The 25,182-nt window shown below is 35.8% G+C and overlaps 1 protein-coding gene across 3 annotated transcripts in view; it reads left to right on the forward strand.

Annotated features, from left to right (window-relative positions):
- CSMD3 (CUB and Sushi multiple domains 3) overlaps nt 1-25,182 on the forward strand; it is a 1,625,828-nt gene that overhangs the window by 1,528,736 nt on the left and 71,910 nt on the right. For all 3 annotated transcript variants that reach the window (XM_036758935.1, XM_036758944.1, XM_036758952.1), the window contains 5 exons: nt 129-302; nt 970-1,143; nt 3,648-3,833; nt 8,351-8,524; nt 20,205-20,387. In XM_036758935.1, coding sequence (XP_036614830.1) covers nt 129-302; nt 970-1,143; nt 3,648-3,833; nt 8,351-8,524; nt 20,205-20,387 — 891 coding nt within the window. The remainder of the gene's footprint in view (nt 1-128; nt 303-969; nt 1,144-3,647; nt 3,834-8,350; nt 8,525-20,204; nt 20,388-25,182) is intronic.

Here is a 25,182-nt window from a genome sequence, read left to right on the forward strand (position 1 = left end):
GAAGCATTCTTTGTCATCAAGGAGCTTTTAAATACACATTTCAAGAATAGGAAATTAAGCCATGAAATAAGATGTCAAGATGAAAGCTAACTGTTTTTCTCCTTCAATTTGTGTAAATGTTATTTCAGCGGGTCATTGTGGAATTCCAGAGCTCATTGTGAATGGACAAGTCATTGGAGAAAATTATGGGTACAGAGACACAGTTGTTTATCAGTGTAATCCTGGTTTTCGATTGATTGGTTCTTCTGTACGGATATGTCAACAGGATCACAATTGGTCTGGTCAGCTGCCATCCTGTGTGCGTAAGTAAGCATGGCAAAGGAAGATAGGAGAATTCTGTTCTTATATTAATTATAATTATTGTCTTCTTAGGAAAGGTAAAAACATTTCTATTTTAAACATAAAGGCATAAATCTTAAAATTCTCCTTAAATGTCTTTGAATTTCTTCATCTGTCAAATAATTGCTTTGAAATATTTAGTGCATTTATCATATTTTTATAGATGTAATTAAGTGACTCCCAAGGTCAGACAGCTAGAGTCTAAGAATTTTAATCTAGGCCTTCCTGATTCTAGGTCTGGTATTTTTTTTTCCACTGTACTACATTACATAGAAATAGTAGGGGATAAGAGTAGAAAGCTAGGTCCATTCCATATTATAGAGAGTCTTAATGAAAATGCCAGAATGGTATACTCAGACTTTATTTGAGAACAATTTTACCTTGTAGTGCCTGAGGCAACTATCTAAGACTCTAAGTTGAAGAGAATTTGTGGATCTATATTGGTGTAGCATGTTTCCTCACCTGGGAGCTTCCAACTTCAGTGAAATCCTAGGCCTAGCTAAAAAAAGACAAGAAATAAACATTTTTATTAAATTGTCTTTGGGGTATTAAATAGTATTGTAACTAATAACCAACATTACTATCTTTGGGGCTTTTTTGTTGTTGTTTTGTTCTTATAAATGCTCTCAGCTGTTAGCTGTGGCCACCCTGGTAGTCCAATTTATGGAAGAACAAGTGGAAATGGATTCAACTTCAATGATGTTGTAACATTCTCGTGCAATATCGGGTATATCATGCAAGGCCCAACAAAGGCCCAGTGCCAGGCCAACAGACAATGGAGCCATCCACCACCAGTATGTAAAGGTAAGTAAGCCTTTTGCCTAAAGCATGTGCTAGTCCCCATTAAAAAAAGAAAACACAGAAAAACCTGTTACCAATTCTAAACATGCTTTAAAGAGGAAAACATGACTAATAGTAACTTGTTTGATATGTACATAATCATTATGATTGAGCTAACTTTGGTAAACTAATAGAAAATGCTCATTATATTATTATTATATGTAATGCTTCATTCAGTATTCATTGTAGCAACTATATTAGCTATTAAAAATAGCGAATTTTATTTTAGCTAATATTTGGATAATATTATCACTCTCAAAGAGTGATTTTTTTTCTCTTCAGCAACGGTTTGCTTTTTTTTTTATCGTTGCTTAATTTAAGGGGGAAAAAAGAAACAGTCAGTGCCCCTTCCATATCTATTTAACTTTACTACCTTGTACTTAGTCTGTACATGAAAAGTATGAAAATTTCAAGAAACTATTTTGGGAAGGCATGGAAAAATCTAAATTTGCAATGCATCTACTTTACATACACACACACACACACACACACACACACACACCCCTACATAATATTCATTTATATAAGATCAGAAATAAGATTTTTAAAAATAATTTGGGTTACTTATCTGTTCTTTAAAAAGTCTACAGATACTTACAGATAACCATTCAATGCTATTTGAGGTTTCCCTCATTTTGCCACAGAATTGTCATGTCAATATTTATTTCAAAATTTGTTTATACATATGATGGTTATCGTTGTATGATTTATTAATGGATCGAGAGATGGCCCCAGGTAATGAAGACTTCATTTCAAATCCAATCTGTCACAGACTGACTGTGTGACTCAGGGAAACACTAACTTCTTAGTGTTCAGTCCATTGTCTAAGACTATAGGAATTGCATATCTGTATTGGTATTTATTCCTCCAATAATCATTTATTAAGCACCTAAGATGTTCTAGTCACAGTGTTAAGCACTGGGGATACAAAAAGAGGCAAAACAAAGTCTCTGCACTCAAGAGCTTACTGTCTAATGGGGGAGACAACATGCAAACAAATATTTACAAAGTAAGCTATGTACAGGATTAATGGAAAATGATTAAAAGAGTGAAAACACTTTTAGGAGAGACTGGAGAAGGCTTCCTACAGAAAGTGAGATTTTAGTTTTCTACACACTTGTGCACAGGGGAATGCACACGCATACACACACACACCCCTATATTGGTGTTCACATAATTTATGGAGGAGTCCATTATAATTAAAGAGATTTCTCACTCTTTAAACATGTGTCTATGATTCTCTCAACACATTTATTTAGCACTGAGAGAGGTTGAAATATTCTTTGCTGTCAAGTATCAAATCTGGAGCATTGTGGTTGAGTAAGGAATTTGGAAATATCCTTTCCCCTTCTCCACCTCTCATCACAATGATATTTTGTCAATCTCCAATCCCATGAGCAGTATAATGTAGTAGAAAGAGGGTTGGACCGAGAATCCCTTCTGGCAAATTACTTGGTCTCTCTGGACCTCATTTTTAAGTAATGAAGTTAGACTAGCATAATAGTAATTAAGGAGGGACATTTTGCTGTTCTTCTCTTAAATGCCTTTAATGATTCTGGCCTTTGTTTGAATGGGGCAGATAAAGTGGGATCTTGTCTTGGAATGTCTCTCTGCACTAAAACAATCAGGAGTCACTGACTTGTATAAGGTGGTACCAGGGATTAACTTTCCCACACCCTAAATGGGATTTTTCACTGTTCTTTGAGTGCTTCTCAGAACTGAGGTAATCAAGTGCCCCAGGGCCCTGAGACAGGTACATAAGATTCAAGGTTGGCCTTTGACTTTTGGGGGCACACTCATGGAAGGAATGTTGAGACTCTGGGCAAGCCATAACTTCCCACCCAGCTTTGTAACCCACATAGATGTTGGTGATTCTCTGGTAACTATGAATTATGATTTGAATCAGACAAGGTCTGTCTGTTGATGTTTGTAATTTCTGTTTTTATTTGCCTTGAAGTTCAGAGGGCTCATCTTTTACCCCTGAACTAAGTGAATGTAAGTATATGTATGTTTGATTAAATTGAGATTGTTAACCCCTTAAAGTTACTTTCCTTAGTAAAGCAGATCAAAGAACCTGTGCTGGCAGCTCTTGTTGCTAGTCTTATTGGGTCTCACACCCCACAACAGTGGCTAGACAAATTGTTGTTACAACTAGTTAATCTTTCCTACTTCTAACCTTTTGACTTCAGGCAAAATTGGGTTTTATTGCAAAATTTCCTGGGAAATATAGCAAAAGATGCTACTAGATCATCTCTCAATGCTTCACAACATACATGCACATGCAGTGAGTGATGTATTTCTATATATTATATATACATATATATACATAGAGATATATGTGTGTGTATGTATATGTACATGTGTGTGTACACATATGGCTTCTTGAGTTGTTCCCTAGGAACTACTCGACATCATGAATATTTATTATATTTTAGATATTGTTCTAAAAATATGTATTTTCCACTTAGTGGTCAACTGTTCTGATCCGGGAATTCCAGCTAATTCTAAAAGAGAAAGTAAAATAGAGCATGGGAATTTCACTTATGGAACTGTGGTATTCTACGACTGCAATCCTGGGTATTTTTTATTTGGATCATCAGTTTTGATATGTCAACCAAATGGCCATTGGGATAAACCCCTCCCAGAGTGTATCAGTAAGTAGATAATGCGTACTTTTCCTTAAAAATGTCATGGAAGCAATGCATTTGATTAAGTACATTTCTCTTCTAGATTAATCTCACAAAGGACAGTCTTAAGAGCCTGATAGTTTTCAACCTCTCTGGAAGTTTTCATTTATGTCTGATTTTTTGCTCAACAGCTTTAAAATTCAAAACAAATCATTCCTTCCTCTTTTCTTTGAGTTTAAAACACTGGTTTTCTTCTTTTTTCTCTCTACAATCCTCTAGCCTTGATTTTAAATAGCTTTGGCTTTTATTTTCACGTATCTCAGGACCCCAAATTATTCAGTAGGTTAAAAGGGTTGAGACTTTGAAACTGACTTTTTTAGATTGACACATATACCTGTTAGAAATACACTTGACACTGAAATTCAGGTATCAAAATCAATTTATTTTAGGAGAATCCAGAGGAGTTGGAAATGTTCCTGGCCAGGAGCAAACTTCACTCTTCTTTTTGGAAAGAGGAAGTGCCCTTCACCAAAATGAGCTTAGTTTTATAATGTTAATTTGGCACATTCCAGCCTGATTAATTCCCACCCCTAGGGACTGATTGGTTTATTCCTCCTGGAGTCACACTCTTCCTAGTAGGCCCCTGGCATGTTCTCTCCTTGTCAGGTGTAAGCATGTTGCCCCCACCTTGTCATAAGTCCCATGTTCAAAAATGTTGGTAAACTCTTCCCTGTGAGTGTGTAAGGTAATATTCAGTTACCCAATTAAGCATGCATGGTAGCCATTTGACCCAATTCTCTCTTCAACCCTGACTGTTATCTGGCCAGTTTAGACCAGTTCTCCTACATCCTGGGTCTGAGGCATCTACCAAAACCACAAGGTTGATTCGGATTGGTTGAGGGCTCTCATCCTGGTTAATCTTTACTCCTTCTTTGTTTCAGCTGACAATTAATAATTCTGTGGAACTCAATTAACTCTTCTGTGGAAACCTAACTTCCTCTAACTTTTACACATCTCTCACATACCTATCACATACACACACACACACACACACACACACACACACACACACACACCTCACCCAAAATGTGAATAGCAGCCAGGGCTTGGAATTGGAAAAAGCTATGTTCTACTTTTGTCTCTAAAACCTATTAGCTGTTTGACCATAATTACAACCCTCAGTGTGCTACTTGAGACTATAAATTACTAAAGCATTGCTCCTCTGTATCAGTAAAGGGAGTTTCCTACACAATGAAGTCACAGATCCAGACATTCAGACAAACAAATAGATTTATTTGTTTTATTTTTATTATTAAAGATGAGCTTATTACTAAACATTTAAGTTTCTATTTAAGAAGACATTGATGGATATTCAACAATTTATTATAATGGTAAACATTCAATTCATTTTTTAAAAAATCCTTACAGGATATCTAGGAGGAGCTAGGCACTGTGTTGAGGTTCTATCAATAAAAAGATTTTTAAAAATGGCGTAGTCTCTGCCCTCTTCTAGTCTATAATTTACTGGGGGACTATAACGCATATGTTGATAAATGTGTACAAGATAGATTATGATGAGGCTAAAGAAAGAGTCAGACAATATGGCCCAGGAAAATTTCAGGAAGTAGCAAACATTATTAGCTGGGAAATACGTGATGGTGCTGTGGAGAAATGCACTATAAGCCTCTCAATAACATTGAGAAGTTGAAACCAATTTCAAGCTGTGTCTGCATGATCCAATATGGTATGTTCAATCTGTCAACCAGTTATTTGTCTACAATCTAAACAACAGTTTTGGCAGATTTTTTAAAAATGCTTTGAATTACTTTGGGCTTGAATTGTTGAGTAGTTTGTTTTAGAGCGATATAAGATGTTAGCTAGGTTGTGAAGTAGAGTAATATTTTTTTTAAATCATCAAGCAGTGTGAAGTGAATAGAGGAGGTGTCCTCAAGTCTGGAAGACCTGAGTTCAAATTCAGCCTCAAATTATTACTAGCTGTGTCACCCTGAGCAAGTCTTAAGCTCTGTCTCGGTTTCTTCAGCTGTCCAATCATAATATCACTTACTTCACAGGGTTATTATGAAGATAAAATGAGATATTTGTAAAGTGATTAGTACATTGTCTGGCATAAAGTAGGTGCTTTATCAATGCTTACTCCCTCCTTCCCTTGAAGTTTCTTTTAAAATGTCCTATTCCAAGAGAAGTACTGCATCAGAGTATTTTTTTTATATGTGGTATGTATATATTTTACTGAGATCATTCTCATTCAATATTGCTTCTTAGTCATGAGTCCCAAACATAAAGAGGCTCATTAACTTTTGTTTTGTTTTCATGACTTGGCATTTATCCTTTATGATCGCTGTGCTACCATGTTTTTGTCCTACAGCTATAACTTAGTACATATCATTCTAAATTAAAAATAACAGGTTCCATTAAGAGAAGTCCTTACTTTCAATCAAATTCGGGGGAGAACATAGATCATGAAATAGCATGTGGTTATATCCATCTGGCTATCTAATAGGCAAGTCTCAGACTACTCTTGGCTAAAGTATCAGTGGCTGCAAGGTGCAATATGACTAGGTTTTAAGTTTAGAGTGTGAATACATTGTCAGACACTGGCCTTACTGGCCACTCTCTTTTCCTCTTTTTCTCTTCCCTTCCCTTTTTTCTCCTACTCACTTTGTAGTACATGAGGCATCACATAATCTCCACCCTCCAAGGCAATGCTGAGGTGGTGCCAGAGGGAGAGTCTTCTTGGAAGGAGCCGGGCTTATAAGAGCTCATTATACTGGGTGAGCTAGGCTAACTGGTAGAGTGTGTTTCAAGAGAAAATCTGAAAGGAGGACTTACGGATGACTTGATCTTTATTGGACTTCTACCCAATTTTCATGTCATTTCACAAGATCAAATCCTTCAGTTCTATATAAGAACTTTCTACTTCCTAGTAACTTCACTTCCTACCAACACCTCTCTGCAAGGTCTGATCCTGTTAAGAGAATACATTAGGGTTAGTTATACAAAAGGATGAGTTTTCAAAGACATAATTAGATACACAAGGATTTACTATGTTATCTCTTACAATCTAGATTCACAGTGAGAAAACAGAAAGCTTTAACTCAAACAACATAATGCAATAATAGCTGAGTCTAGGTCAGGGTCCCTTGCAAACAAACTTGGTTTCTCGGAAAGATTTCCCTGCATTCTTATTCCAGTTCATTGCAATCTAAACATTAGTGATCTACTTTTCAGCTTAAATAAACAGCAACTGAGAGTGTTTATTCTCTCTAAATAGCAATATGTGTGGAAGTGGAGGAGGGTTGGGGTGAGGGGGTGGGGTTTGAAAGAGTAAGATTAGAAATGTCTGAGCAGTCGGTTAGTGCCTGGTTGGCCGTAACTGTGTGATTCATTCAAAGTATTCAGAATAAAGATCACAACATTGATATGTTAAGAAGAAATGGAAAATTGACATCTTTACTGCCCCTTACTTCCAGTGATTACCTTAGAGCTAGTTAGTCACCTTTTGTCTTCATTCAGTCTTTAAAGCTGATGGAAGGTGTTGAGATTGATATGCAGTTATCTTCTCTACATTAGGCTCTCCCACTTTGACTTCGGGACTAAGAACGGAAGCATATCCTACCCATCCACCCTCACCTCCACCTTTCCCCTTGTCTCCACATTCCAAATTTATTTTAAAAAATATCTGAACATAAGGGAAAGGCTTCCAGTTTTTGCTTATATCCCCCACAATTGTGGGATTTCAGGACTATCCACAAATATATCACACAGGTGTGTGGGCACACCTGGGGAAGCAAACCTGTATTCATCTTTCCCTATTTTTAAGATATGTGGTTTTATGGCTGCTTCCTATGTTTTTCTTTCCTCCTCAAACAACACTTCTGGTTGGGAGACAGATGCTAAAAAATAGCTACTGTGCTACCCTTTATTAAGGAAAAGTGATTGTTTTGTGTTTATCCTTCCTTTTAGAAGAGCACCATGACCACAGGGAAATGATGACATGACTTGCAGTTGACTTGGATTTGAGTGAGGGAAGGCTGTGCAAAGTCACCAGCCTCACTTTCTCCTCCAGAGCCTTCTGGATCCAGTGACTTGATATTCATTAGGATGACTGGAGATGACCCAGGATTCAATGAGAGACCCTGGCCCTTTTTGGCTAAGGCCTTTTCATGTACTCACTTAGAGTGAGGTAACACACATTCAGTGAATAGGCCTCTTTAAGAAGTGAGTCAAGGGGTGGCCACTTTAATTAGAAAAAAAGAAAAAAAAATCAACTTGGGAAGGGAAGACCTTTAGGGTTGCTACTCCAAAGAGAAGCAGTTACCATTGACATTCACTCTGAAACTCATAGATTGGAGCACAATAGGTCCCTGCCCAAGGAAAAATGATAGCTTGACATCAGATACACAGTTGTGTTTGATATGTGTAAAAAACAATCATGCTTCCAAAATAATTTTAAAATGTTTTGTTTTTAGTCATTTGATTGGTAATTAAAATATTTCTTTATCTTCAATAATTATGTATTGTAGTGATTGACTGTGGACACCCAGGCGTTCCTCCCAATGCAATCCTGTCTGGAGAGAAGTATACATTTGGTTCTACTGTTCATTATTCGTGTACAGGAAAACGAACCCTTCTTGGCCAGTCAGCCCGTACCTGCCAGTTAAATGGACATTGGAGTGGGTCACAGCCTCATTGTTCAGGTACTACTTTGAGAAGGTGGAAGATATGTATTAGAAAAACTTTCTTGCTTTAAGTATTGGTTTCACTCTCCCAGAAATAGCCAAAAAGCAAACAAAAACAAAACAAAAAAAAATAACAATCTTACATTTCTATTAAATAAAAATCCACTCGAGGAAAGTAAATAATTTTATACACATCCAGTGGAATTCCCCTATAATGTTGGTATTGGGAAAATATGATTATTGACTTGATTTAACCTGTGAAATGTCTGATATAAGGAGTTATACTGGGAATCAAATTTATATGAACAAAAGTACTCTCTCCTAGAATAAGGAAACTGGATTTTAATATATTTTCACTAGAAACTTAGCAAAGAATACGGTAGCTTTTCTTAGGATTAAAATTTATTTCTTTGACTTCTGAAGCTAACAAACTTAGTTCAAATTTGCCTTTTGAAACTACAACTTAGTTACACCTTAATTCTCAAGGGGCTATAATATGTCATATTTGTTCGCTGAATAAAGCTTCAGCTATTTAACTTGCAGTATAAGTTTTCATTTAAAAATTTAATTGGAAAATAACTTTTCTATTTATCTTAATAGGAGCAATTACTGTGAAGGAAATATCTTTTTATTAATTATTATTCAGAGGACTCTTCAGAATTTAGTCAATGAAGTTAATTCTTTGATTTTTGCATTCTGTATACTCAGTTGACCCCTTGCCTACAAAATTCAACAGGTTTTATCTCTTATTTTCTCCAGCTTTATCATTATTCAATATGTATGTATGTATGTATGTAGTATGTATGTGTATGTGTATGTGTACGTATATACACACATATATGTAGTTATTCTTTATAATTCTCTAATGTGTTTTTAATCATTTACTAAAGGATTAATTCATTACTTATGAAAATGTTCAAGATAACAATGTCTTAATAAAGAAAACTATAGATGTACATTTTAAAATACTCTTCATAGTCTGATGACATGTTCTGAGAGCTGAGGCTTTTATCTTGCATCCCTTCTGTATTTGTTTCTATATATCTTGTGCTTATCCATATGTAGATATTGTTGCATTTCTTCATTTGTATTGGTGATCATTTTTGTTGGTATTTATGCATCCATTATATATTATATAACCTCTTATTCAAATATTAAGTTTTATTTATTTGTATAGTTCCTACTATGTATGTATGTATGTATGTACACATGTATATATACACACATATATGTAGTTATTCTTTATACATCTCTAATATGTTTTAGTTGTTTCCTACTAGTCCAAGGGCATGGCCCTTGGTCTTATAATAATAAATAGCATTTACATTCCATCTTATGATTTGCAAAGTGCTATATATTATATCTCATTTGATCCTTACAACCCAGAGAGGTAAATGCTTTCATTGTTTCTGTTATATAAATAAGGAAACTGAGGCTGACAGTAGTTAAGTGATTTGCCCAGGGTCACACAACAAGTATCTGCAGTCCAGTGTGCACTCATTAAGTATAGCATACTGAAAAAATGCAGTGAACAGTGCTTTAAGTGACACTTTATATTTACTTAGCAGTTTTCAATGGATTTCATATATATACATAGACTGTACATATTTTTGTGTATGTACTATGCATATATGTATGTGTATGTCTGTGTGTGTACACACGTGTATGGTACCATATTTTAAATTTACAGCATCCCTTGGAAGTAGCTATAAGATAGATAGTAATTTTTATCCCTGTTGATAAATGGTCTATCTAGAAGTAAGATGGGATACCTTGGGACACAGTAGATTCTGATCCCTTGAAAAGTTTAAATGGAGGCTTGATTAACTATTTAGGTATAAGGTATGTTAGAAAGGAGATTCTTTCCTGATTAGTATAAATTGGATTTTTAGCTACTAATCTCCCTTCCAACTTGAGATTGTAGAATTCTAAGTTCAGTGATGAGAGTAGCGGCTAACCTTTCAGCTGTTTCAATAGCTTATACTTCAAAAGTTCAGGCTGCTAGAAGTTCCTCATAGAGACTCTAGGCTAAGAGAACAAATAATGATTTGAAATGGGAAAAGTGCTGAGATTGGTTTATCTTTCCAGGAGGGCCAATAGCTTCTTTCTCCAAGCTAATGGAAAGAATAGAGCTGATTGTGGATTATCCCATAAATCTTAGTGTGCTGATTACTGACCTACTCTGCCGTAGTGGCCTTTTCATGATCCAAATACTAACTTTTGCAGTATGGATGCCACTTGCATTCCTAAATCAATGTGCTGTAATCATTATAAAGTCAGGGTTAGTAAAGGAATATGTGGGAGTCGTATACTATATCTTGACACTCCCTATAGTAGTAGATGTAAAGATGTCATTATATTATAGGAAAATTCAGTATATTTACTAAAAATGTATGAAAGAATCTGACTTTTTTTATTTGTTTCATAACAAGTGAGAAAATCATTCAGTTCTCCTAACAAACTAACTAGAGAGATAAATGCATTCTACTTTTGAGACAGAAAAGGTTGTGTATATGTACATTGTATGCATACATTCATGTGTGTACGTGTATGTATATATATGTACATATATACACATGTACATATACATATGTATGTGTGTATTTATACATAAATACACACATATACATACATATATGCATAGTATATACACAAACATATGCACAGTCTATGTATATATATGAAATGCATTGAAAACTGCTAAATATAAAGTGTCCCTTAAAGCACTGTTCTCTGCATTTATTCAGTATGCTACACTTAATGAGTGCACACTGGACTGCAGATACTTGTTGTGTGACCCTGGGCAAATCACTTAACTACTGTCAGCCTCAGTTTCCTTATTTATATAACAGAAACAATGAAAGCATTGACCTCTCTGGGTTGTAAGGATCAAATGAGATATAATATATAGCACTTTGCAAATCTTAAGATGGCATATAAATGCTATTTATTATTATAAGACCAAGGGCCATGCCCTTGGACTAGTAGGAAACAACTATAACATAGTAGGAACTATACAAGTAAATAAAACTTAATATTTGAATAAGAGATTATATAATATGTAGTGGATGCTGTAATATAATATGTAATTTATACAGTGCTTTAAGGTTTGCAAAGGGCTTTATAGATGTCTCATTGAATCCTTAACAACCCTGGGAGGTAGGTCCTATTATTATCCTCATTCTACAGATGAGGAAACAGAGACCCATGTTCACACAGTAAATAGCTGAGCCCAAATTTGAAATCAAGTCGTCTTGCACTTTATATACTCTAAACATGTGGATATTTATGCATACACACAGAAACACTCCCATGGAATAAGCAACTAATGTGTAAAAGATTCCCCTGCAAACTACTGTGCTTGAAGGATAAAAAACTATATTTGACAGCACAAAATTTCAGAGTTGGAAGGGAGCTCCATGGCCATGAAAGCCAACTGATTAATTGGCAAAATAATTAATTGGGGTACAGCATCCGCCTGAACAGAGGGAACAAAGGCACAGTTCAGGTACAAAACCCAGAAGCATTTATTGGGCAGCACACGTGCATGGGAAACAGATTAGGGACCCTATCAGAAATGGAAATAAAATTGGTCTAACATATTCCGTTCTTCATGAATTCCTGTTGGTTCTCTGTAACTGTCACTTCCTTACTAGACATTCACTACCTGTGTATTTAATTTTGCCAGGAAACAAAGTTAAGTGCACTAGTCCATAGTTTGCATATTCCACCTTTTTTAAGAAAACAATATTTGCTTTTCTTAATTTGGATAATGCCTGCCTCTCTCATTTTCTATAATTTTCCAAAGATCACTGGCATCAGTCTCTATTTTGTGACCATGCTTCTGCTGTGTTCTCCCTTTGCCTCTTTAGCCCCCTTCTCTTATTGGTGGGTTTCTCCCAGAACTTACATTTTGTGGAAAGTCCCAGACCAGTCATCCTTTATTCTGTGGACTTCATCATCATGCTCTCATGTGGGTACATCCCCCTCCCTCTAGCACCAGCATTTTCAACTCCCTTTTCTGAGTGATCTCACATTAGAATGTAAGGTCCTTGAGAGAAAGGACTCTATTTTCGCTTCTACTTATATCCACAGTGCCTTACGCATAGTACACACTTGGTAAATTCTTATTAAACTGACCTACAGGGGCTCATATCTTCCAGGTCTTCTAGTACCTGAAGAGGTAGTTCATTGGAACTCGTGACTAGAACTCTTCACTTAAACTAAGTGTTGTCTTCCTATCTTTTTACTTACCTTCAATGAAACAAAATAAGAATTAAGTATTTTTTTGTGTCCTCTGTCTCATATGCTTTCATCATTCTATCTGCACCAAGTAGCAGACCTATCCCTTCTTTCATCTTATTTTTTCCCCTCTCCACTATAACTAAAACAAAAAAATAAAAACCTTTTGTGGTTGTTTTCCCTAGCTGTTTTTTTTTTTTTGACAGCTTCAGCTTTATCCTTCCTGGTGCTAGTCTCTAAAAAAAAATAGGTTCTTTTTATACCACATTCGTTTCTAGAGGACCCTACCACCACCACCTCATTTTGAAACCTTCCTTGTGAAAATATGAAAATGAAAAACAAGTAAACAAATACATGCAAAGCAACACAGCCTTTGGCACTGCATACCACATTCCCAGGGGTTTATCCCACCTCTTTCCTAAGAGGTGGGAACATGGTTGTGGTATTTATTCTCTAAGACCTTCACTGCTTTGTTATTTATTCATTGTTTGATTTTTTCATTTATATTGTTATAATCATTGTTTATATGGTTTTTTGATTCTGATTATTTTTCTCTACATTATTTCACCCAAATCTCATGTTTCCTTGAATTTTTATATCTGAGAACACTGTCACACCTTTATCACACCACCCCTTGCTTTTAAAATAATAATTAATAACTATTATTAACAATAGCTATAATATATGTGGTGCTTTAAAATTTGCAAACCCCTTTACGAATGTTTTCTCATCTTATTCGCATAGCAACCCTAAGTGGGAAGTGTTATTATTATCCCCATACAGATGAGGAAACTGAAGCAGACAGATTAGATGACTTGCCCAGGAACAATCTACAGCAGGATTTGAACACAGGTCTTCTTGAATTCTGGTCAAGTGCTCTATTACACTACCTATCTTAGGAAAAAAAAAACTAAATTGGTTTATGAGCTCTCTGTGCATTAGTATTTTTAGATAAAGACCAGTTTTCTTCCTAATTAGAATTGCTTCCCTGTGTCATAATCTAATTCTTAAGAGGTTCCATATCCCTTCTGGTTTGATTTCCCTTTTAAAATTTTAATTCATAGGATTCTAATTACCTTTTATAGATCCTTTGAGATCATGTCTCCAATAAACAAGTGTTAGAGTATCTCTGCCTTTCTTCTATAACAGACATTTCCTTCCAAATTTCCCATCATTTCTTCTTCAGTAACCAAGTCCTCTCTTTTGGGGAGAATTCATTCCAGAATATGATTTCAAATTGTCGATTGTACCATCTTTTTTAAAAAAAGTTTTATTGGTATATTTTATTTTTGCAATATATACATTTACAAATTACTCATACTTCGTGAGAGACTACCTATAACAAAGTAAAACAGTTAAAGTAAATCTGATAAAATTGATTTCATCTGAAAGTACATTCAAATTTCACATCTATAGAACCCTCTCACATCTCTTAAAAAACATTAAACAAATCTATTTTCTGTCCTTCCTATCCCCTACTCCCACCCTGTGGAAACAAAAAGATAAATCACATAACAAATATTCATAATAAAGCAAAATGAATTCCTTCAGTGGCTATAGGTAAAAACATATACATTTTCCTTCTGTATCCTAAATTTGTAACATTTATTTAATATGTAGCATGAGTCATCTAGAATTATTACTAATTGTTGTACTAGTCATAATTTGTACAGCATTCAAGGTTTATTTTTGTTTGTTTTTAACAGTTTAAATTATTTTCTTGGTTTTGCATATTTCATATTCATCAGTTTATAAAAGTCCTCAAAATTGTTATTTTTATAATGACAGTGTAAATTGTTCTTCTGGTTCTGCTTACTTTACTCTCCATCAGTTCATTTAAGCTTTTCTGTGTCTTTATAAAATCTTCTGCCTTGTCATTTTTTATAGCCCAATCGTATTTCATAACTTTGATATACCACAACTTATTCAGACATTCTTCAGTTTCTGGACATCTCCTTAGTTTCTAGCTTTTGGCCGCCACAAAAAAGTGATGCTGTAAATGTTTTTGTTCATAAACGGCCTTTCCTTTTTAGGATTTCTTTGATTTCTTTTAGGTTTAAGCCTAGCAGTGGTTTAGCTGAGTCAAAGGGCACACATTGCTTAGGAATTTTTTGTATATGCATTGTATCTATCCACAAATACACTGATTGTATCAGTGTGTCCGTTTTCCCACATGCTCTCCAACCTTTATCATTTGCCCTTTTTGTTATCTTTGCCATTATAACTAAAAATCAGAGGAATGAAAATTAAAGCACTTCTGAGATTCCACATATCTTCTACCCTTTGAAGGATAAAATTAATGAGACAAGCACATAAATTATTAGCTTATCTGCTTCTTATGGACAAAGAGATAGACCTCAAATAAGAACTAGATAACTGAACTTTGGGGCAGATAGGTGGCACAGTAGATAGAGCACCAGACCTAGAGTCAAGAAGACTCAAGTTCAAATTTGGCCTCCATTTCTTCATCTGTAAAATGAGCTGGAGAACAAAACGGCAAACCACTCTTTGCCAAGAAAACCTCAATCGGGGTCACAGAGAGTCAGACACAACTGAACAACAACAAACCAAACTTCCTTCTCATTGCTGTATCATGCCTCTTTGCTAGAAATGTGATATGGTCTCTGAATTAATCTCTTTTGTCTTTCTGACTAGATGATCTATGGTATATTTCACTGACAGTCTCATTCCTATCTCTTCCTCTGTTCATCATTCACAAAATAATTTCCCCCATTACCTAATTTTGTCATAAGACTATTTCTTCTTAATAGTCAGTGTTTATCCCCATCTCATCCCCCTACCAATTGTGTTTCTTCTGAATAAAGTATATTCTTCCAGAGCTGCATTCTAGTTAAGTGTCTTATTTTATCATATCTCAGTCATAATTATGAGATCAAATCTGTCTTTCTGCATTTAGGATCTCACTTCATCCTTTTAGCCATGATTTGTGCAATTTTACATAGACATCTAAAGGTACGGGTTTTATTATTGGCTCTTTTCTTGGATTTTATCTCCTGCAAATTCCTGTGTATCTCTACTGCTGTTTCTCTTCCTACATTTTACTTACTCTTTATGGCATCTATGCATATTTATACAGGTTTCTCCTTCCCTTTTTTTTTCTTTTTCAGCTTAAAGTTGTTTTGACTAGATTTATATGGCTCTAGGGTAATACATTATTACAAGCCCCCATCCCTGGCCAGAACATTCCTATGTTATAAATTGTGTTCCAGAAATTTAATTCCCATTCTTAGACATCATCTTCTTTATCATATGTTTTATTTCGCAAATCTGATTTTTACTTCATTAAATGTTGCCTTTAAGTGGCATCAGGAATAATATTACCCGTGTCCCTCAGGTTTCTTGACAAAATTTCTTAATCTCTTTCATTGCTTTCTAGTTTTATTCTGGAAGTAGTATTTGTGTCCATGTGCATTACTGAAAATGGGTAGTAATGATCTGTTTTAACAAGTCTTAGGAAGTTCTCTGGCACATCTTGAATAAGAGCGCAGAGCAACATCTCTATTGTGAAATTGAAAAATTACTGCACCTTACCATAAAGGGAAAGGGAACAAGCATTTGTTAAATGCCTGTCACATGCCAGGCATTGTGCTATGAGCTTTACAAATAGTATCTCATTTGATCCTCACAATAAACCTACTAAGTAGCTGTTATCATCATAGCCATTTAACAATTGAGAAAGCTGAGGTTGACAGAGGTTGACTTGCCCAGGGTCGCACACCTGATAAGTATCTAAGGCAGGAGTTGATCTCAGGTCTTTGTGAATCCAGGCCAATCACTCTACCTTCTATGCCACCAGCTGCCTCTAAACTCTCATCACCTACCAGGTAACCCCCTTACTAGATGATCCCTCACCTGAAAGCAGCTTTGGATCTACAATATTATTCCTTGGAGTTTAAGCAGCTACTTTTTCATCCAAGCAACAATCTCTTCAAGAAGAGCCTCAACTTTCTCTCTTAGCTCCAAGTATTCAGTGGTTAATTCTACAAAATGGTTTTCATTCTTTCTGTTCTTGACCTTTTCCCCATCCTCGAATGTGCCGTACACCAGGATTCTCCTCTGCCTTTTCAAATAATTATTCTTTTTGGTTTCTACACTGAAACCTTTCTACCAGTTTTCATTTCATTTTGTTTTTTTTTTTTTTAAAGAAACTTTAACATTAAGATTGCAAGTAGTTCACAATCAGAACTACCATGGTAAACAGCTTATGGATGACTTCAATTTCCCTCACCTCTTTAACACTCTCAAACACAGTTAACACTGTGAAAAGTCTCTTTAACAACAATTAACACCTTGACAACCACACTCAATTTCCTTTCCTTTATTTTATTACCTTCTTACCTAGTCTTGCACAGCTAAATGACACAGTAGATAAAATGCTGGACTTGGAATTAGGAAGAACTGAGTTCAGATCCTACCTCATTCACTATCTGGGTGTCCTTTGGCAAGTCATTTAACCTTTTTCAGATTCAGTTTCTCCATTTGGAAAACAGGTAAAAATAATAGCACCTACCTTAGACAGTTGTCAAGATTACAATTAAATTAAATAACATTTGTAAGGTGCTTTGTAAACATTAAAGTGCTAGATAAATGCTAATTATTCATACTATTGTTTTACTAATTTCTTTGCATATTTTCTTCTACCAATCATCTCCTGCTTGGGTCCCAAATCATCCTTTGAATATTTGATCTTTGAACCTCCCCATAATTCCAAAGCTCTCCATATCATTTCAAAATGTCTTCTCCCATTTCAGTTTGTATTCCTCCTTTTTTTTCTTTCTACACAAACGTATCTACAAATAGTCAGAAGTAGAATTAGATATGAGATACAAGTTTATGGTTAAAAAAAAACATGGAACTCGAGATAGAAGTTTTCTTATAACTGGTGCAGAACTTAAATAAAGGTATTTTCTATTAAAACATCGGTTGTTTTAAGAAAAACAATGCTACTCTAGTGATGCTATTAAAATGTGAAATGGGGAGAAAGTGAATAGAAATTCCTGAGGCAAAATCTTAAAACATGTCAGTGTAAACATTTATAGTAGAGAACTGTTATTTACAAGTTATAGGATAACAGTGGACTAGAGATAATTTTACTTGTTCAAAATGTGTTTTCTACCTAGAGCTAATATAACTGACAAATCATGAATAGTTTTGTGTTATTTTCCAATCCCAACAGGTTTAAATAGGTAGTCTGGAATCCAAATATAATTTGTGGCCAGAGATCTGGTGGGGGGGGTTCCATATGAAAAGCAAATTAGTATGTTTGAAATCATAATCTCAAAATCACTGATCTTGAACCTTTTAGTACTATGTGAAGACCTGTCTGACCCAGACCTCCCTAAAGTAATAATTATAATAGCAAATACATGCATTATCCTTTTGTATATGTGTGTACATTTATATTAGTATGTATAATCTAAATTCAGTCACATGCCTATTATCATGTGTATGAAAGACAACTGGTTAAGGTTAGGGATATTCCAGTTGGGATAATAACAGCGTCTACCTCATTGGGTGTTATGAGTATTAAATTAGATAATACTTGTAAAGCGCTTAGCACAGAGCACATAGTAGACACTATATAAATGTTTATTCTCTTCCCTTGCCTGCCTCATGTAATTGTACTAATTATGATGTGGAAGGGGTTGGAGTAGGGGGCCAAGAGGAGGGGTAGACATTTAGAAAGCCAGCATCACTTGTTATAGTCCATCGGTTTTCATGCTTTTAAAGTGTTAATGGTAAACATTGTTGCTATGCAAAAGCATTGACAAGATAAATTCAAAACAAAAACATTGGGACCTCTAACCATTTCAAGGGTACTTGGTAGAAAGTTTCACAATCAGTAGACTATAGATAGAGTTGTGCTAGAGCCAGCTCAAAACAGAAAAGCCTAATATATTTTCCCTGTGAGTATTTACACCTTGGAAATCAGTAAATGTCACAAACCAGGGCTTGATTTATTGTTTGTTGATTGTCTAGACCTAAGAAAGTGATGGAAAAAATATTAACAAGTCAAGCTAAACTTAAAAGGATGTAATGAATTTCTCCCCCCAGAGAATTGGTTGCTAAACATTTACTAGCATACCCTGTGGCTATAGGAGAAATGTAAAAAAGTACATTTGTTGATCTATGCTATATTATTCTTAAAAGCTAATAAGAGCTCATGAGGAAACTTCATTTGCTTCCTTTAGCTACATTGTACATCTCAACGTAGTATTCATCACAATTATTGTCTTAAAATAACACATAGCAAGATGACGTTCAGTGTCAAAATTTTTCTCTGTTTTTGAAAAAGATAAATGCACCCATGAGTCTAAAATTATCTTATATTCTTGTAAACTGATACCTTCTTTATTGATTACAAAACTGCACACACACATATATACACACGTACATATGTGTACATATGTTGATTCATCCATGTATGTATGTATATATCCTATTAGAAAAGTTCTTTTCAATCCACCAAAATCCTTTGAAAAGTCATTACTAGTTATTCTTTATGATTGGCTAAGCTGATAGATCCACCTCTTTCTGTCTACCTCTGACAGAAAAGAACCTCTAGAGGCAACTGATTTTAAGTGAGTTAAGGAGTGACAGAGTCAAATAAATTTTTAACATTGGAATTTGAAGGAATTACTACCTAGAGATAGACCATTTCTTTTCTAAGTATTCAAAATAGGATGCCTAAACTTCAGCTTTTACAAGTTAATTATCTTGACATATAGAGTAAGTATATAAATGTCAATCATCTTTGCTTAAGAAATAATGAAATAATGAATTATGTAGTAAAATTCTGGAGTACATGATAAGTATCTAGACATTAGCAGGATATAGTGGATAAAGTGTTGGCCATGGAGTGTGTAAGGAACGGCTTTAAATACAGCCTCTGACGTTTATGACCCATGTGACTATGGACAAGTCATTTATCTGAGCCTCCGTTTCCTCATTTGTAAAATGGAGATGATAATTACTGTAATACCTACCTCACAGGGTTGTTATGAGGTTCAAGGTAGATAAAATATGTAAACCATTTTGCAGGCTTTAAAAGCCCCATATAAATGTCAGTTTCCATTTCCTAGAATTTAACTACTTTAGCTAATAAGAAATAACATGTAATTGAAAAACTGAGAAAAATCACGAATAAATTATCAGAGTCACTTGGTATACAGCGCTATTGTCATTTAATCTAATTCTCCTGTCAGTAAGTAGGCACCTAGAATGTTCTTGAAACATGTTGCCTGCTGAATGCCTCTAAACTCCCTGAACATGGATAAAAATCCGTAGAAATAGGAACCTATTTTATGAAGCCATTGTATCCCTTCAACTTGTTTCTTCACATAAGAAGTGGGTCAAATAGAAGGCAAATGCTATGATTTCAACTGATTGCCTTGTATTGTCAAAACATAACTTTGTAAACCATGCTTAATTGCAGGTGATGTGGCTGGTTCCTGTGGGGATCCAGGCATTCCAGGTCATGGTTCCAGACAAGAGAGTGGCTTTAGGACCAAGAGTGTTGTCCGCTTCTCTTGCGAGACTGGTTATATCCTTCATGGCTCAGAAGAAAGAATTTGTTTAGCCAATGGAAGTTGGACAGGAAGACAACCTGAATGTAAAGGTAAATTCCAGCCAAAGCAAAATCTCTATCAATAGCTCTTATAACTTGTGAATATACAAAACTCTGTGTGAATATAAGTAAGGGAATAATTTCTTTTCATGCTACAGAAAAGTGTGATTTTTTATAATTTTCTTTATATAAAATATGCAGCAAACATTTGTTCATTGTAAGTCTAAGTATTTTGTATTTTTTCTTTGTGTTTGTTCTGCATATATGGCATTATTCTGCTCTGTGTGTGTGTGTGTGTGTGTGTGTGTGTGTGTAGTCATCTGTCATTAGAAAATAAGCTGCTTGGGGGTATGGGCTGTTTCATTCTTTGCATCAACAAATAAAACATCTGGCATAATGCCTATTATATAGTAAGCCTTTATGTTTGTTGATCAATCAAGTGCTAGTGCCAGTGGAGATAGAAAGGGTAAATCTGATACCTTCACTCTTCTTGGTGATCATGTAGTCTACTAAAGAATAAGAGAGCGACATAGATGAAATATATGAGGCTGCAGTATATGGTAAGTGTACCAGAGAGGTACAAGACAAAATACCATATAAACCCAGAGGGGAAAGAATGTTGCTGATTAAGGAGGATCGAGGATATATTAATTCCCAGCGGAGGAGGTATTTGAATTGAGCTGTACAGAATGAGTAGAAAGTCAGCAGAAGACAGGAAAGGAGATATTCTATGCAAAGGAACAGCTTAAGCTAAGGCATTTTGAACTGATTTAGTTAGACAGTGAGAAGCCACTGAAGATTTGCTGGCAGAGCAGTGATATGACCATAACTGTATAAGAAAGCTATCCCAGCCACAATACAGAAGGAGTTAAAAGAGATAGAATGAAGGAAGGTGTGTAGTGAGAATGTTTCAAAAGACCAGAGAAATTATAAAGGGGTTCAGCACTACCATGGTGACCATGGGACTAAAGAGGAGGGCAGAGATTTGGGAGATATTTTAGCAGCTAAGGTGAAGAGTGACAGCTATGTCTAAGAGGAGTTCGCCACTGCAGTTTTTACCACAGGATATAGCCTCAAGGGTTACTTGCAAGAACTTAGAACCTTACTCCAAGCAAGTATGGAAAACAAGAATTACTGAGTGGCTAGATCAGAACCTACAAAGTAATCTTTCTGCCATGGCCAAGTAGGTTCCAACAAGTCAATGTACAGGCTTGCCTAATTCTTGAATCTCCAAGTTATCAAGGATAATGAAATGGTCCTTTAAACGTCAAAGAATGTCTTCCAAAGGAAAAGAAGGATCTAAAGAGGCAGAGGAAATTCTGACCAGTATTAGGAATTAAAAAGGGAAAACACAGAGAAGAAAGGGGGAAAGGATCACAGATTACATGTAAACAACATTAGACATGAACTTTTTAGAGGGGAGAAAGGAGCTGGAACTTGTGAGGAGAAAGCTGTTTGTCTTTAGAGGAAAGATCATGTGGATTCATAAGTGCTACCTAGAGAGAGAGATCTCATTCAGTAATAGTCAGAGGAAGAAATGAATATTAGTAGTTAGTGCCTCCCTACAGAGCCAGCCAACTGTTGCACTGGCATTCACAGTAGAAGAGAGTTCTGTGCTTTCCCAGGCCTATACCCACGACATGATCAAGGACCTCACAAAACTTGTCAGAACTTATGACTTCTACCAGTTTCTGGGGATTCAGGGAAGTAGGTAGGAGAAAAGGGGGATGATACAACTAGAAAGAATCTAGGAACCATGCTACAGATTGTGAAGTCCTGGGCAAGAAACTGACCTTCAAGGCAGATATGAGCTTTTCATTACTTTTGTTGACCTAAGGCAAGATTTTATAACAACCAGATGGATTTAGGAAATGAACAGCTGGTTAAGAAGATGGTGTCTGATAAAAAGATTTGTATCTCTGGACTACAGTTTAAAATATGGGAATGTTGAGCTCTTGGCAGGGGACAGAGCATTCCAATGAGGGATAGTAAAACTATATGTCCCTGAAAACAGCTTCAAATTCTTTATTAAAAGGGATAGCCCTCTAGGCAGAGAATGACCCCTTTACCTTGTCAAAAAGAGGTCATTCTCTGCCTCATTTCTTACCTAGCCTTAATCACTGAATGGGCATTGCCTCAGTCAAACTGAGACCTGGGAAAGGCCTTAGCCAAGGTCTCCCACTGCTTCCAGGGCCATCTCCAGTCATCCTGATCTATATCTCACCACTGGACCCAGATGGCTCTGGAGGAGAAAGTGAAGCTGGTGACAGCCCTGCTTCATTTAAATCCAATTCACTTGCATATCATAGCATCACCTCCATAATGTCATGGTCCTCTTTGAGAACAAAGAACAAACAACAACAGCTCTCTAGGAGGAGAGGGAGGGATACAAGGGGAAATTTGCATAATGTAAAAACAAGATGTTAATATAAAAACACAACAAATGCCTTAAGTTACTATGGAATTATAACACCCCTGACTCAGGTAGACTTGGACACTTCCATGGACAATCCTGTGGCAATGCCTACAAATAAAGAAACATGACTCCAGAATGACTAAGAGACCATTGTATCTATAATGTTGTTTTTCATGTATATGAGGAAGATGAGAATCATGATTAATGGAGACACAGAAGAAGGGAGAAGCTCAGTTTGAGAAGGGACAGTGTGAGATTGAGAGCATAAACTTTGAATAGCAGTTGGAAGAGCTCCTGAGATCTATAGACATGAGGGGAAAGCTAGCCATTCTGCCCCCATTGTAGCCCTTGATTCCTGGTCCCTGCACCCCCAGAGACATCAAGGAGAGCTTTCTTGGGTAAAATCATTCTCTCTTGGATTCAACTAAAATTTCCTCTCCCAAGTCAAAAAGACCTCATCATCTTGTGTGTTCCATTGTTTAAATTAATTTGTAAGACTTCTCCAGTTTCTGTTTTATTGTTTGCCGTGTTTGCTCAATACCTGTGATTGTCTCTTGCAGTGACCAGGGAAAGTGGCTTTTACCCTGGTCCTGAAAATTAGATTATACTCCTAAACTACAAATGTATGATGCAGAATAATTTTAGACCAATACCCCTCTTGATAGTAGGAAAACAAAAGAGTGGTTGCCCAATCACAGCCATCTAACTGTTTTCTACAAGGGCAGAAATTGTAGTCTCTCTGGAGATGCAGTGGGCCAAATCCCAAATTATATCTATTTTAAATATAGACCCTGTTACCCTGGGTGCCTGTGACTTGTTTTAAATCCTTATATGTGAGGGCTGGTCCACAACAATAATTTCAAACTAATTCTTGGTCATTTTCTTGCATGCAGGACATGGTGTCTCAGCTGCCTGGTTGATCCACTGCTGGTCTGGGTTGAGCAAGTTATTGTTCAGGACTGGCTCCAATCTGGGCTCAGCTACTAAATTTCTAGTGACTGTCCTGGGATCAGGGGAAAGGGAAGAGGAAGAAAAGAGAATAAGCATTTATATAGCATCAACTAGATGTCAGGCACTTTATAAATGTTATCTTATTTGATCCTCACAACAACTCTGGAAAGTAGGTGCTATTATTATCCATTTTACAGTTGAGGAAACTGAGACAAACGTAAAATAAGTGACATGCCCAGGGCCATACTGTTAGTAAGTGTTTGAAGACAGATTTGAACTCAGGTTTTCCTGATTCCAGATCCATCACTCTATCTACCAAACCAACTCAGCTATAATAAGATAGAGGAAACAGTAAGATAAATGTCTTTTCTTTTACCATTTGGTGCTTAATACGGAGCATCTGGTTGCTGGGTATTGAAATGATGGGAACCTTGAAAGGAAATACACTGTCTTAGAGTTTGTGATACAAAAGGAGAGGAAAGCCAGGCACAGTTTGATTTGCAGCCTACATTTCTTGGAGTACAAGTTTCAAAGGGTGAAAAGGTAGGATCCTGTATCCTAAAATTCTAAAGGAGAAATCAGCCTAAGATGAATAAGAAAATACTAAAAGAAACAATGTCAGTAAAGGACGAAAAAGGAGGAGTTGTACTGAAAGACCAGTATCAATGCACGAGAAACTTAACAACAGAATTAGATTTTTTTTTGAAGACACGCACAGATGAGGGAAACAAGAACAAGTACCAAAGAATGAATACAAAAGTGTGACGTGATCATGTAAGAAAAGAATCAGAAGCATATTATCTCAAAATGAACTAAGGGTTACAAGAAGTCCTAAGGACAGTAAAAGGACTTCTGAAATGGTTAAATGAAAGAGATCAAGGAAGGACTGCTATTTGGGTTGGACAAGACAATGAAAATGGGTGACAGAAATCAGAAGTACTCAACTATTATTTGTTTCTATTTTATTTTTCTGAGAAGTAAAATAAACTTTGGATTGTAAAAGATAGAACAAAAACGGCTAATACAAAGATGGAAACCCATAGATAATAAAGGAGCTCTTGTCTTGATAAGTTTAAGGCTGCAGGCCTAGGTCCTGAGATCCTAAGACACTGATAGAAAATGGAGGATGTTATTACATGATCACTGTTAAGAATCTTTGAAACAACATGGAAACCAAGAAAAATGGGGGGAATAGGGTTAATAACCCAGTTTTCAAAAAACGGAAGAGAATAGAATCTCTATGTTAGAGGTCAGTGAGGTTAGCTTTAATTCTTAGCAAATTAGGATGTATTATTGTAGAGAGCTAATATGGTTACATCAAAAACAAGTCATGGTAAATGACATCAGCCAAAAAAGCTAATGTCAGTGACTGTTGTAAAAACTGAGAAGCATTCCAGGACTATGGGCAAGGTAATTCTGTTGCATGCTGCCCTGCTCAAACAATAGCTAAAGCATGGTTTAGCTTATCAAAGAAAAAAA

The sequence above is a fragment of the Trichosurus vulpecula genome, chromosome 1 (genome assembly GCF_011100635.1).
Source record: "Trichosurus vulpecula isolate mTriVul1 chromosome 1, mTriVul1.pri, whole genome shotgun sequence".
Classification (NCBI taxonomy): Eukaryota; Metazoa; Chordata; class Mammalia; order Diprotodontia; family Phalangeridae; genus Trichosurus; species Trichosurus vulpecula.